The sequence below is a fragment of the Lepidochelys kempii genome, chromosome 10 (genome assembly GCF_965140265.1).
Source record: "Lepidochelys kempii isolate rLepKem1 chromosome 10, rLepKem1.hap2, whole genome shotgun sequence".
Classification (NCBI taxonomy): Eukaryota; Metazoa; Chordata; order Testudines; family Cheloniidae; genus Lepidochelys; species Lepidochelys kempii.
Genome location: NC_133265.1, coordinates 51,928,414 through 51,942,501, shown reverse-complemented (window position 1 = coordinate 51,942,501; position 14,088 = coordinate 51,928,414). Strand labels below are relative to the sequence as shown.

At 43.9% G+C, this 14,088-nt stretch overlaps 1 protein-coding gene across 4 annotated transcripts in view; it reads left to right on the top strand.

Moving 5' to 3' along the window:
• APH1B (aph-1 homolog B, gamma-secretase subunit) overlaps positions 1 to 14,088 on the top strand; it is a 112,319-nt gene that overhangs the window by 91,086 nt on the left and 7,145 nt on the right. For 3 of the 4 annotated variants that reach the window (XM_073303577.1, XM_073303578.1, XM_073303579.1), the window contains exons 5-6: positions 2,455 to 2,646; positions 9,751 to 9,918. In XM_073303577.1, coding sequence (XP_073159678.1) covers positions 2,455 to 2,646; positions 9,751 to 9,918 — 360 coding nt within the window. Of the gene's footprint in view, positions 1 to 2,454; positions 2,647 to 6,897; positions 7,146 to 9,750; positions 9,919 to 14,088 lie in introns of those variants that run through there. The other variant, XR_012153960.1, reaches the window with a different exon arrangement.

Sequence of the window (14,088 nt, the reverse complement as noted above, 5' to 3'; positions counted from 1 at the left end):
TGGCCAGGAATTGTGCCAGAAACTGTACAAGAGCCTAGCCAGACCAAGGGAAGCTTAAAAGCACATGAGCCCAGCGTGTATATCCAAACATAGCAGTCTGGTGAGCGTCTGGCATAGGGAGCTTGGCCAGGGCTGTCACAAGACCATTGGACTGTATCCTCTTGCTGTGTCTAGTGCTGGCCATGTGCCAGCAACAGGATGCTTCCCTGTTCATCTTTTGGTCCCCGATCTCTAGTTCTCTGCTGTGGAGGCTTCCTTTGGCAGCCAGCTCCCAGGTTCTGCCTCTATCCCACTGCCCCTGCTCACAATGGTAGGATTATTATCCAGGGGGCTGCAGTGGTAAGTGCAGCTCTTACCTGCACCTGAGTAGCCATTGTGGGCAATTAAAGTGAGAGAAGGAGCAGCAATGAGGGCTGGCCACTGACTCAGAAATGTGTGTGAGGGTAACAACAAACCAATATCAGTAATCAGTGCCTCATGACCTACGCTGATCATAGGGTCCTTGTCAAATGGCAGGGCCTGTTCCCATCAGCTTGCTTCATGTTAGTGGCTCATGGGTAGCTAAGAGTCATGTTCAGACTGAGCTTTATCCAGGAGGAGCTGAGTCTTTAACGCAATTATGGTTTGACCCGGGCCTGCACGACGAAGAATGATGGCTCAGGGCTGCACTCTCACAATCTTCATCTTGCAGGATTCTGAATTTCAGTTCCTAACATTGCCGCTGACTCTTGACGTCTGCCTCAATTCCCTGTCTGTACATTAGAGATAATGCCCACTGGTGCAGTGTGCTTCCCTCTCTGCAGCTGGCCAGAACCATTAGCCAGTGCAAAAGGAAGGAGGTGGGACAATGATTTCACTGCCCCATTCCATCCTTCCTCTGGTCAGCTTGTGCTGATAGAATCAGAGCACAGAGATTGACTATGCCTGGCCCTTTCAGGTCTACACTACAACCAAGACTGACGCTTTGAGATTGATGCACCGGTGGTCGACTTAGTGGGTCTAGTAAAGACCCGCCAAATTGACTGCAGATCGCTCTGCAGTCAACCCCTGTACTCTACTCCCGACAAGAAGAGTAAGGTAAGTCGATGGGAGATTTTCTCCCATCGACCCCCTGCGGTGTAGACCCCATGGTAACTTGACCTAAGGTACATCGACTCCAGCTACGTTATTCACGTATCTGGAGTTGCATAGAGTAGGTCAATTTACCGCAGTAGTGTAGACATAGCCTTAGAGGGAGCAGATATAGTCTCCTTGTGTCCTCCCCTCTAGCATTACCAGGCAATGGATGGGTACAATCTGGCCCCAAATAACCTTGGCTCCTCCTGGAGGGTCTACATTGCTGTGCAAAGTCTTGTGCTCTATAGTTGTCCTATAATCATATGCTCAAATAAAAAAGCCAAAAGAACAGGGAAATATTGCTCGTTATTTCTATGCATCTCTTCCTCTAATGCAAAGCAAAAGCAAAAAACTAAACAGTCTGCTTGTGATTGCAAACAAACTACTCTGCAGCTGTTTCCAAAATATCTTTAAGTTGTCTGATGTGACTCACTGGTGTCAGCTGCCAATCATCTGAGCTAACGGTATATTTTAAAATGGAACCAGACAGATAACTATTAACGCTTATCCAACTCCAAGTTTACTCACAGCTCAGTCTTTTGGGTTCAGATTGATAACAAAGAAACCTGTGCTTTAAGTCAATACGGGATGGTTAAAATAGGTTACCCCAACTGCAGACTTGTAGAACAGTTTCCACTGGTGCAGAAATTCAAAGCAAGCTGTGGTCCAGCCAGAACAGTGAATTGGTATTTTGTTAGCTTTGGAGTGAGATATAAAAAGCTTGTTTGGTTTTTGGCTGTTTGTTAACAGGGTTGGCTCTAAAAACTAACATGAAAGAAGCTACTGGCATAGCTTTTCGTCTCTAAAGGTGACCACCAAAAGGGGGGAGAGGAGAAATTTAGTTAGTGCCTTTTTTCCTGTCTGAAGGCTTGAATGATGTCTGGTTTTTAAAAAACTTTTTTACCAAATGCATTTACAAAAGTTATTCTGCTTATTTTTTATCATTAGAAATGTCAAAGCAAAATGATTTAGACAGTCTAAATATTCTAGCCTTCACTCCTTCAGGGAAGGGAATGTGTTGGCAGTGCAGCTGTGGGGTCGAAGCAGCCTTTGGAATGGCGTTGCAGCCTCTCCACAGCAGATTCTTCCTCGTGCCACCCCCTACACCCTTTGGGGCAATGGCTACACATTGGTAAGAGCTCTACCATGAGGTCGCTCTCAGCAAGAACACCGGGCCAGCAGTCTTAAAATGGCACTTCAGTGTAGCAATAAGAACATTATCAGGCCAAATGGGGAAATTATACCAGAATAAACTAGCACCTCTTGCCATTGTAAATATTGCCAGGTAGACTTTATCTGTGAGTAACATGCTTTCCATTTTGGTGTTTCCTGGTGCAGTATGTAATGAGCCAATGGATGAAGGTCTACATGGAGACAAGATTGGGATCCGACTCTACTATGATAAAACCACAGATCGCTGTAAACCATTTGCATACAGAGGTGCTGGTGGGAATGGAAATCGCTTCTTCACTGACAGGCAGTGTATGAAGACATGCTCTACGTTAGCTGAAGTAATCTATCCAGATGATGGTAAGTCAGACTGGCTTTTATTTTGACTTTTCCATTCTCTGCATAGCTTCTTCTAATTGTAGAAGAGGCAAAGTCCATCTGTTGCTATGGAAAGTGGTGGCTGCTTAGGATCATATAGAAGCTGCAGGTTGACCATCAACACCCACTCCTCTAGCTTTACTCCATCCACATTGTCATCAGCGTATCCCCAGTGGGAACGGCGTAAGTTAAAATTGCCGCAGTAGACTGAAGGTCTCGAGAAGGTGGGGAGAAGAGGAGTTGGCCAGTTGGTTGATGGAGGTTTCTAGACATTGATAAGGGTCAGGTCCTTCACTTTTATAGCCTGACATTTGATTATATCATTTGGACCTGATGATGAGACTGAAGTTGCTGGAATGCCTTCCCTGATGTAGGATGCCATCCTAGGCACAGGCAATATGCCTGTAATAGAGGTGAGACACAACAGCAAAGACAGGGATTGATTATTGAGTGTTAATGGTAGTGTGTATTTCCTGAAACAAGATGACGTGTGCTTTATATACTACTGCCAGCTGGAGGAGGAGGTCCCTGATGGCCACTGAAATTCCCACAGTATTGACCCTGAGTCTAACTGTGTAGGACTCAGAAAGAGAGAAATTATAGTCAGTACATATTTAAAAATCTGTTAAAACTTCCTAAAGATGGTTTCCCTGGACATGATTTGAAGTCTGGTACCTCAGAGCTGGCTAGAAGCAAGTGCTCTATGTTCTATTGGACAGTTTGGGGATCTCCCCTTTACAGTTGTAGAAAAACTCCTCTATTTAGCTCTGCAGGATTATGAGATATTGGATCTTAGATATGTAACTGATGCCAAACTGAATATTGCCAACCCTGAAATAGGAAACACTTCTCTGGCTCTTCTACCTTATTATATAAACTGTCAAATGTTTGATGGAGATAACTCTGGGTTTTTTTTTTAAACTAGTCGTTTAGTTTAGTTTAGTTCCATCCTATGAGATAACACTACATTCCTCAAGGTGCTAGTAGCAAAATTCCAGCCTTTAAAGTATTTCATAACATTAAAAATTCAGTTCATATTAAATACTATAACTTCCTGATTCTCTCCTCCTGGCAAGATTTCACCACCTTAAGTACTAGAATTATATCTGGGTGTCTTGAACATTATTTTTAGTGTCTAAAGCAAGTCCAGATCCAAACTATGACTTGGGTCCTTCTCTGCATCTCAAAGTTAAGGGCTGTGGATATGAGGTGTTGGCTCATTCACCAGCACTCCACAGAAGGTCTCTATTTGAGGCCCTGTAAATTGGTGGCTGATTTATTCTCATTTGGATATTGTCAGTCAGTTCAGAGTTTGGGTTTGCTGTGTATATAAGCAACCAAAAGTGCTGGTGCTTATCTGAACTGCTTTGGGAAACTAATGAAGAACATAGTTTCTCAGGAGACTCCCATGGTTTCCCACTTCAGAGCAGGTGAAAAATCCTAATAACCGCCCCTTCCTCCGGCTGTCTTTTGCCATTTCTTCTTCCAGTTCCATCTGGAACCTGGAAACAAACCTTCAAAAGGCCTACTTTAGTCCTAGAAACAGGCAGAGGCCTGGGGGAAAGGGAGTTTGAGCCAGTTCTGCCTTTTGTATTCAGATTGCAGCTGAACACTGGGAACAACTGAGCTTGAAAAATTACTTTGCATGCGGTAAAAGAGAAGGAACTAGGAATGTTGCAAGACTAAGTCCCAGGAAAACTCCCATTTGCCTGTCCCATGGACAAGTCCATGAGCGTATGAATTAGGATTCCCCCTCAACTATCCCAGGGGGGAGGGATAGCTCAGTGGTTTGAGCACTGGCCTGCTAAACCCAGGGTTGTGAGCTCAATCCTTGAGGGGGCCGTTTGGGATCTGGGCCAAAAATTGGGGATTGGTCCTGCTTTGAGCAGGGGGTTGGACTAGATGATCTCCTGAGGTCCCTTCCAACCCTGATATTCTATGATTCAATTATGAGGCAGCACAAGTGTCATTTCAGCCCATCCTAAGTTAAGGAAGGCCTTGTGCTAGCCCTGCAAACAGTTAGGCATTTTGCCCAGAGATTCTTGCTCAGAGCTTTAGAATAGAAACTGACCAGGACAAAAGTGTTCTGAGCCATCAAACCTGTTTGTTCAGATACATCCACTAGAGCGAAGTGGCACTAGGATCAGATATATGCAGGGAACAGTGGAGAGTTATTTAAATTAGAATTGAGTATGTGCAGCACAGAGGCAGATGTCTTGGGGCTTACAACAAACAATGCAGGAGAAATATCATGCAGAATATTTTGGCTACAAACATACTTGTTTAATGTAGGGGGGCAAATTATACAGTCTGTCTACAGTTACAATTTACAGACACTGAAACAGCTGCCATGCTTCTACTGCTGTGTACTGTACAAACAGAAATTAGAGCTGGAAAAGACCCATTAGTCCATCTCACTACCAGTGCAGGATGGTTCCTGTCAGGATTTTTTCTGTGTTTGGCTTGGGACTTATATAAATAGATTGGACAAGGTTTCATCCACCACTTCCTCTGGAAGTCTCTTCCATAGCATACGAGATCTTTGCTATTAGGACACTTGTTTTTTTCCCCCCTGAGACTCAGCCTAAATTTCCCTTCTGTTGTTTTCATTCCATTCTTTCTAGTTCTACCCCTCTAAATGCTTTGGGGTAAACTAGCAACAAGCAAATAATTGTAACACATCATTTATTAGTTGAATTTTGCAGATAGATTATGAAGTGCTCAAATCTATTTCACTTAAAGTTGTTCATAAGCTATTCATGGAGGGAGGAAAATCTAAAACTTGAAAACAGTTTGAGTATTCAGTATTTTCAACGCAAAAGTCTGTGCTTTGTGTTTTGCCCCATGTGGCTTAGTTAGCTAACCAAGTTAATGGGACTTGGGCTCCTAAATTAGTTAAGAGCTCCTTTAAATTTTCTCTGTGGTTTTGTTCTCTGATTGACTGACTTGGTTAACTCCAACACAGCATGAGTGCCAAATGTTTCAGTCTAATGGACAGTGTTGGGTTACATTTCATCAGAAGATCTGTGAGAACTTGGAGTCCTTCTCTGTATCCCCAGTGCACTTCATGTAAAATGAGTCAGGCTTTTTTTATTTGTTTGTTTAATACACCCAAGCTAACTTAACTAGCCGTCTCCAAAATCTTTAGGCCAAACATGTTCATAATGCTGTAGTCATAGTGGAATGAAATTAATTGCGCTAGATAGACAATGTTCTGTTTTGACCAATGAAAGGATGTAATAAATACTCCTGAGCACTTAATAGTGTTAGAAGCATGAGTACACAACTATGATTATATTTGCAAGATTAAAGGAGTACTTGTGGCACCTTAGAGACTAACCAATTTATTTGAGCATAAGCTTTTGTGAGCTACAGCTCACTTCATCGGATGCATCTGATGAAGTGAGCTGTAGCTCACGAAAGCTTATGCTCAGATAAATTGGTTAGTCTCTAAGGTGGCACAAATACTCCTTTTCTTTTTGCGAATACAGACGAACATGGCTGCTACTCTGAAATTTGTAAGATTGCGTTTGAAGAGACTGTCACATTAAATTTACATAAGCAGTTACTGTAAGTGTTAGCAAGCCCTAAAGCTAGTTAAAGGAAATAACATTGTTGGATCTCACCCCGATGTCACTCACATTGTTGCATAGACGAAAATGGGCAGTTTAACAATTGATTAGACTGGTATGTAAAACTGCAAAACGTAGGAGAACTTTCAGTTTAAAAGAATTCCTTACCTGTTATGAATAACATCTTAGGTAATTAAAACTGGAGACTTTTTAAAAATGGAAAGTTTCAGAGTAGCAGGCGTGTTAATCTGTATTCGCAAAAAGAAAAGGAGTACTTGTGGCACCTTAGAGACTAACCAATTTATTTGAGCATAAGCTTTCGTGAGCTACAGCTCACTTCATTGGATGCATTCAGAGATTGCTTATTTCATGTACTCTTTTCTATTTTCTTTATGAAAACTGAGTGAAATGTATAGTCACTTTCACTTTTGTTTATACTCTGCAGCATTGTGCTAAAGCATAACAGAACATAAAGCAAGGTTTGGGTTACAAAGACTGCAAAGGGAAATGCTTTAGTTGTTCAAAAAATCTTCCACTGGAATCCTTGAGATCATTTTACTGTAAAATCTAGAATACAGGCCCAGATAGGCAAGGCCTTTGGGAGATCTTGTAACGGTCTGTCTAGCATTTAATTTCTTCCCCCAATGCTATTTTTCTGCAGCTGGAAAAGAGATTGCAGTTCCTTCTCTGTCTGCTGTATATAGTGCTCCACTGCTGCTAATTTCTACTACAGCTGTAAGCACTGCTGCTACCAGAATGTGCTCTATATGGGATCAGTGCCTTTGAATTCAGCTGCCTTCCTTCAGGGCTCAAGTTTGGGACAAATTTCTACTGCTCATCTTCATAACTATAATTCTTGACACTGTCCTGCCAATTAAATGGTTGATCTGAAGAGTTTCTTATCTGAAGGTACTAGAGTAAAGATTATTATTTCCTTATCCAGGTTGTTGTTGTTGTTTTGTTTTTTCCCCCAGGGTTGGAAGGGACCTCAGGAGGTCATCTAGTCCAACCCCCTGCTCAAAGCAGGACCAATCACCAATTTTTGCCCCAGATCCCTAAATGGCCCCCTCAAGGATTGAACTCACAACCCTGGGTTTAGCAGGCCAATGCTCAAACCACTGTTCTGTGGAAGTGTGAAAATGAATGTGTTTGCCTCCAATTCTCTGAGCTCACATCACCAGTTACCCAAGATCTCAAAGTAGCCTTTAAAAATGTCCATTCTAGGGATTGTATTTTGCAGATATGCTCAGAAATGACAGAATCAGGTATGTTTTGACAGTTGTCTCAAAGTTTTGAGGTGTTGTCAAGGGCAGGAAAGAGCTGTCACTCTGGGCAAAACACAAATCATGGGAAAGGTCAAGTTTCTTCTAAGAGTGGCACATCATCACATTGTGCCTTTAGTCACCCTGAGTCCCCAGTATGAAGGAGTGGAAAACAATCTTTCAATGTGGTTTAAAATAAACAAATAAAACAAGATTCTCGGCTGGTGTAAATTAGTGTATAGCTCTATTGAAGTAAGTAGAACTATACCAGTTATACCAGTTGAGGATCTGGTCTATAATTCCAACTCTGCCATAGACCATGTCAGCAGAATAAACAATTTTGATCAGGTTACCTTAATTCCAATCTGTTTCTTGTATCACATTTACAGGAACACAATTGCTCTGTAGATCTCAAAACATATTTGCATTTGAGTTGAGAGTAAATACAGCCTTTTTCACTGTAGGACTATGCACATATTCTACAACTGTGGGAATCCTTATTAGGCTATTACAATTGTAATGCTGCAAAAAATTTCATCACCACTGAGAATAAGTCACTTGGAATGGAAGGGACCACCTCAGAGTGTTATAGGAAAACCATTAAAGCCATGGATTGGAAATTCAGATGGTTTCATTCAGAGCTACAGTATAAAGAGGGAGAATGAAGAGAATCAATTCTGGGCTTTGAAATTACCTTACTTTGTGTCAGGGTGCCCCCTGGAAATACACATAGGGAACTGGGGTAGAAATAATCTATCCAAGAGAGCATCAATTGTCTCTCTACTTTGTGTGTTCTTAAATCTGAATACTGCAACAACTGCAGTCAGCTGGATCCCCCTTTTAATAAAAGAGGGGGTAGTTGGCAGGGCATGCTCTATGAGGGTCCCAGGGTTCTGAAGCTTACTCCCTCATTGTTCCAAAATGGCCTGAATTTGGTGACCCTCTGGGTGCTCTGCATTTGTTTGATGGGGTTTCTGGAGAGGGCTCTGAGTGTGTACTTCTACAACAATACGGGGGGAGGGTAGAGAGGGAGCTCCTGTAGGTGACTGGCTGGCTGAGTTGCTGAATGATTACTGTAAAGCTGATGGGATTTCATTGTATTAGTGATGTATTAGGTGGCCAAAAGCCTTGGATTGGTAGCTTTAAAATTAGCATTTACATTTACAAAAATAAGAACATGATCATACAAGCAGTTTTTTACTGAAAGCATTTCCTCTTCTTGAATAGGGGTTGTGACTTATAACGTTATAATTAAAAAGAGATGTTATAAAGAATTTGTTGGTGATATCACCAAGAAATCACATGTAATACTCTTTAAGTGACTTAGGCTTAGATTCTTAACCAGGGATAGACATCCTGAACTCGATGTGTCACTCAACATTCTCAGCCTTTCTTTCCTAAAATATATAACACTGCTGGCTTGATCCAAAGGAAAATATCTTCCCCCGGCCATCATATGCAGTGTAATATATTATAATTTCACCTAGAAGTCTCAGCTGAGATCAGGGACCTGCTATATAAACACATGAGACAGTCCATACCCCAGAGAACTTAAAATCTTAAAACAAGAATACTCCCCAGTGAAGTGATTTGCCCACGGTCACACCTGATCAGTGGCAGAGTCAGGAAACAGAACCCAGATCTCTTGGGTCCTAGGTTATTGTCCTAGTTACTACTCTACACTGCTGTGTAAGTGTAAGAGGTCTGGACCAGTAAATGAGACTTTCAAGTCCCACACCACATGTCATAGAGGAATTGATTCCTACTAACACACAGGACTAAGTTAGGCCCTTGGTTACCTGTGCAACCTCATTGAACTAATGGGTGTAACTGAGTAGACTTTGGCCCATTATACACCTGCCATTAAGCTAATCAAATCTGTTGTATATCTATCCTTTTAGTATATCTATGATAGGTAACCCTGGCTATCTTATTGATAACAAACCAGTCCGCCAGAGCCTAGACTTGATAATCTTCCAGAGAAACACTGCAGAGCCCCTCTATGCAGTTTGGGGATGAGATTGGCTGAGGAATGCATTGTAGTTGAGGGGCTTTATTACTGTATACGCTGGTCAGTAGTTAGTAGAAACTGATCATATCACTTTGAATTCAGCGGTTTTGTGGATGAAATCCTGTATTTTAAATTACTATATGGTGCTAAGCAGATCAGAACAAAAGAAAACAGATTAGGCTGATTCAACGAGTTGCTTCATCTCCAATGTTCTGATTTTAACCTTTTGTTCTTCATACAGACCGTGTTTGCCTCTTGGAGAAGGATCTTGGACATTGTAAAGGAACCTACTTGTTGTGGTATTTTGATCATGCGCTGAAGAAGTGTAGGACTTTCATTTATGGAGGTTGTGCAGGAAATGGAAATAGATTTGTTAATGAGACAACATGTTGCCAGAAGTGTGCTCAGGGTATGTATAGTGCACTCTATGGTACTTTCACATAGAGATGTGGGCATTGAAAGGTCCATTACCCACTGTCCTGATTAGATGTGACTTGCTGTAGGCAGAGCTGGTAGCACTGCCAATAGCTAAGGTTGCCTAATATGTTCCATTATAAAACCCCATTTCCAGGTACTGATAACTTGGACAAACTTTAAGTGTTTAGTTGAAATTGTCCAAGCCAGGTGTTGAGTCAGTGCAGCATGGGATGGTGACCTGAGGCAAAGAATTAATTTCATCATGTTTTTTTAATTATACTATTCTCTGTCATATCTGAATGCTTCACAAATATCAATAAACTTACCTTAACACACACAGACCCTGTGAGGTAGAAAGGTATTCTCCCCATTGTACAGATGGGAAACTGAGGCACAGAGAGATGAAGGCCAAAATTGTCAAGTATCTTCTAATTTTGGATGCTGCTTGAGATGCCTAGAGCCTGATTTTTTCAGAATATTTATCACTATATGTTCAGAGAACAGCTGCTATTGACTTCAGCTGCAACTGTGGATGCTTGGCACTTCTGCAAATCAGACCCAGGTATCTCAAGTTGGGCATCTTTAAAAAAGAACACACTTAGTGGCCATCTATAAAAACTTGGTTTACATGACTTGCCCAGTATCACATAGAAATCTGTGCCAGAGGCAGGAGTAGAATCCACTTCTCTAGGGCAGCATTCAACTGCCTTAACCAGGAGACCCTCCTTTTTCTTGCTGCAGTCCCCTGCCTTCCAAATTCTATAGCAACGAGGCCAATAGTCTTAACAGACAACAGCACAATTCCGTACACAATCTTGATTCATTGAGTAACTTTCATCCTGTGCACTGAATGAGGCAGGACTCCTGTGGAATATGGCATGAGATCATTTAATTAAAACTGTATTATAATGCTTGGGCACGGGGGCCTGAATTAACTTTTTTTGAGTGCCTGACTTTACAACCTTAAGGCCTGGTCTACAGTACACGGTTATTTCGGAATTAGCTGAGTTACCGCCAAATAAAACTGGTTCCGTCTACACGACCAAACCAGTTTTTTCGATTTAAAGGGCTCTTCACTCCGATTTCTGTACTCCACCTCGGCAAGTGGAGTAGCGCTAAAATCGAGATCGCAGTTCCGGGTTACAGGTACTGTGGACGCAATTCGACGATATTGGCCTCTGGGAGCTATCCCAGAATGCTCCCTTGTGACCGCTCTAGACAACACTCTGAACTCCGATGCACTAGCCAGGTAGGCAGTAAAAGCCCCGGGAACTTTTGAATTTCCTGTTTGGTCACCATCAGCACAGGTGACCATCTGCAGAGTCCACCATCATAGGCAACTATGCAGAGCCTACCATCTCAAGAGACCACACAGTCCTGGATTCGCAGATGAGCTCCAGCGTGGTCCAAACAGGAGGTACTGGATCTCATTGCATGTTGGAAAGACAAATCTGTTATGGCAGAACTACGTTCCAAAAAAAGGAATGCAAATATGTATGTTAAAGTCTCCAGGGTCACAGAACAGTGTCATACAAAAATCAAGGAGCTCAGGCAAGCGTACCAAAAAGCCAGGAAGGTGAATGGGCACTCTGGGTCACAGCCCCATATATGCCGCTTTTACCATGAGCTGCATGCAATTATGTGGGGTGACGACACCACTACCCCACCACTGTCCATGGACACCTGCAAGGGAGGAGTAGCACGGAGTGAGGAGGATGAGTTTTTGAAGGACGAAGAGGAGGAGGAGGAGGAGGAGGACAGTGCACAGGTGGCAAGTGGGGAATCTGTTTTCCTCCGTAGCCAGGAACTATTCTTAATGCTGGAGCCAATAGCCTCCCCCTACTCCCAAAGCATGCTCCTGGACCATGACCCTGGAGAAGGCACTTCTGGTGAGTGAAAGCTTGATCGGAGCCACGTGGTGGGGAGGAAACCCAGCCATGCTGGGCTATTCACATTTAGTTTAAAGGGCTCATCCTTGCTCAGAGCCTCATCGGAGCCACGCTGGGCTGTTCGCGTTTAGTTTAAAGGGCTCATCCCTGCTCAGAGCCTCATCGGTGTGTGTGTGTGTGGGGGGGGGGGCGTGTTGTGTGAAGCAATCATCCCAGAGAGCCCGCAGGCTGCCTGCAAGCTGAATTCTGTTGCCTGGCCGCATGTGATGGCTTACTCACACCAAAGTGGCAGGCACTTCAGTATAAGAGGCAAAATGAGACCTTGTACAGAAAGAACATGTGCTATGTACTATGAATTGCCTGTTTTACTGAGAAACAGGGTCCCCTTTGTTCTCTAAAATACTTGTTCTCTAAAATATCTTTTAAAATACTACCCTCCTTTTTCTCCTCCTGCAGTAGGCGCAAATGTTTCAATGCGGCCCCTATCTACTCTGTCCCAGAGGCTGGTCCAGGTTTGAAGGAGGAAAAAACGAACTCGGGACAACATGTTTGCCGAGCTCATGCAGTCCTTCCGCACTGATAGGGCCCAGCTGAATGCGTGGAGGCAAACAATTGTGGAGTCGCGTAAAGCGTTACATGAATAAGAAGAGAGGAGGGACGTGCGCAATGAGAGCAGGCAGGATGGTATGGTCAAGCTCATGGGGGAGCAAACTGACATGCTCCGCTGTATGGTGGATCTAATGTGGGAAAGGCAGCAAGACCACAGACTGCTGCTGCAGCCCCTGAATAACCACCCTCCCTCCCCCCCAAGTTCCATAGCCTCCTCACCCAGACGCCCAAGAACACGGGGTGGGGGGGTAGGGGAGGCTACGGGGAGCCGCACAGTCAACCCCAGAGGATTGCACAAGCAGCAGAAAGCTGGCATATCCTAAATTTTGATTTGGTTTCTGGACTTGTTCTTCCCTTCTCCTCCACCCCCCTAACCCAATACCCGCCCCTCCCCAGTCTAGCTTCTGATTTCTCTCAATGTTTTGTGCAACAAATAATAAAGAACGGTTTTTAAACAATTGTGACTTTATTTCCTTTCATATATATATAGGAGGCGGGTAACTTTAAGAGAAACAAACACAACTCTCACACCGTACCCTGGCCAGTCATGAAACTGGCTTTCAAAGCTTCTCTGATGTGCAGCACGCCCTGCTGCGCTCTCTAATTGCCCTGTTGTCTGGCTGTGAGAAAATGGCTACCAGGCGAGTTGCCTCAACCTCCCACCCCGCCATAAATGTCTCCCCCTTACTCTCACAGATATTGTGGAGCACACAACAAGCAGCAATTACAATTGGAATATTGGTTGTGCTGAGATCTGAGTCAGTAAACTGCGCCGGCGCGCTTTCAAACGTCCAAACGCTCATTCTACCACCGTTCTGCACTTGCTTAGCCTATAGCTGAACTGCTCCTTACTACTGTCCAGGCTGCCTGTGTACGCTTCATGAGCCATGGCATTAAGGGGTAGGCTGGGTCCTCGAGGATAACTATAGGCATTTCAACATCCCTAACAGTAATTTTCTGGTCTGGGAAGTAAGTTCCTTCCTGCAGCTGTTCAAACAGACCAGAGTTCCTGAAGTTGCAAGCATCATGCACCTTTCCCGGCCATCCCACGTTGATGTTGGTGAAACGTCCACCAGTGCTTGCAGCACCATGGAAAAGTACCCCTTGCGGTTTATGTACTGGCCGCCCCAGTGTTCCGGGGCCAAGATAGGGATATGCATTCTGTCTATCGCCTCACCGCAGTTAGGGAACCCCAGCGCATTAAAGCCATCCACAATGGTCTGCACATTTCCCAAAGTCACTACCCTGGACAGCAGCTGGTCAATGATTGCATTGGCTACTTGCAGCACAGCAGCCCCCACAGTAGATTTCCCCACTCCAAACTGATTCCCGACTGACCGGTAGCTGTCGGGCTTTGCAAGGTTCCACAGGGCTATGGCCACTCGCTTCTCAACTGTGAGGGCTACTCTCATTTTGGTGTCTTTGCGCTTCAGGGCAGGGGACAGAAGTCACAAAGTTCCATGAAAGTGGCCTTACGCATACGAAAGTTTCTCAGCCACTGGGAATCATCCCATACCTGCAACACTATGTGGTCCCACCAGTCTGTGCTTGTTTCCCGGGCCCAGAATCGGCGTTCCACGGCATGAACCTGGCCCAACAGCACCATGATCTCCCAATCGCCACATGCCGTGCTCTCTGTGTCCATGTCCTCATCAGTATAGTAA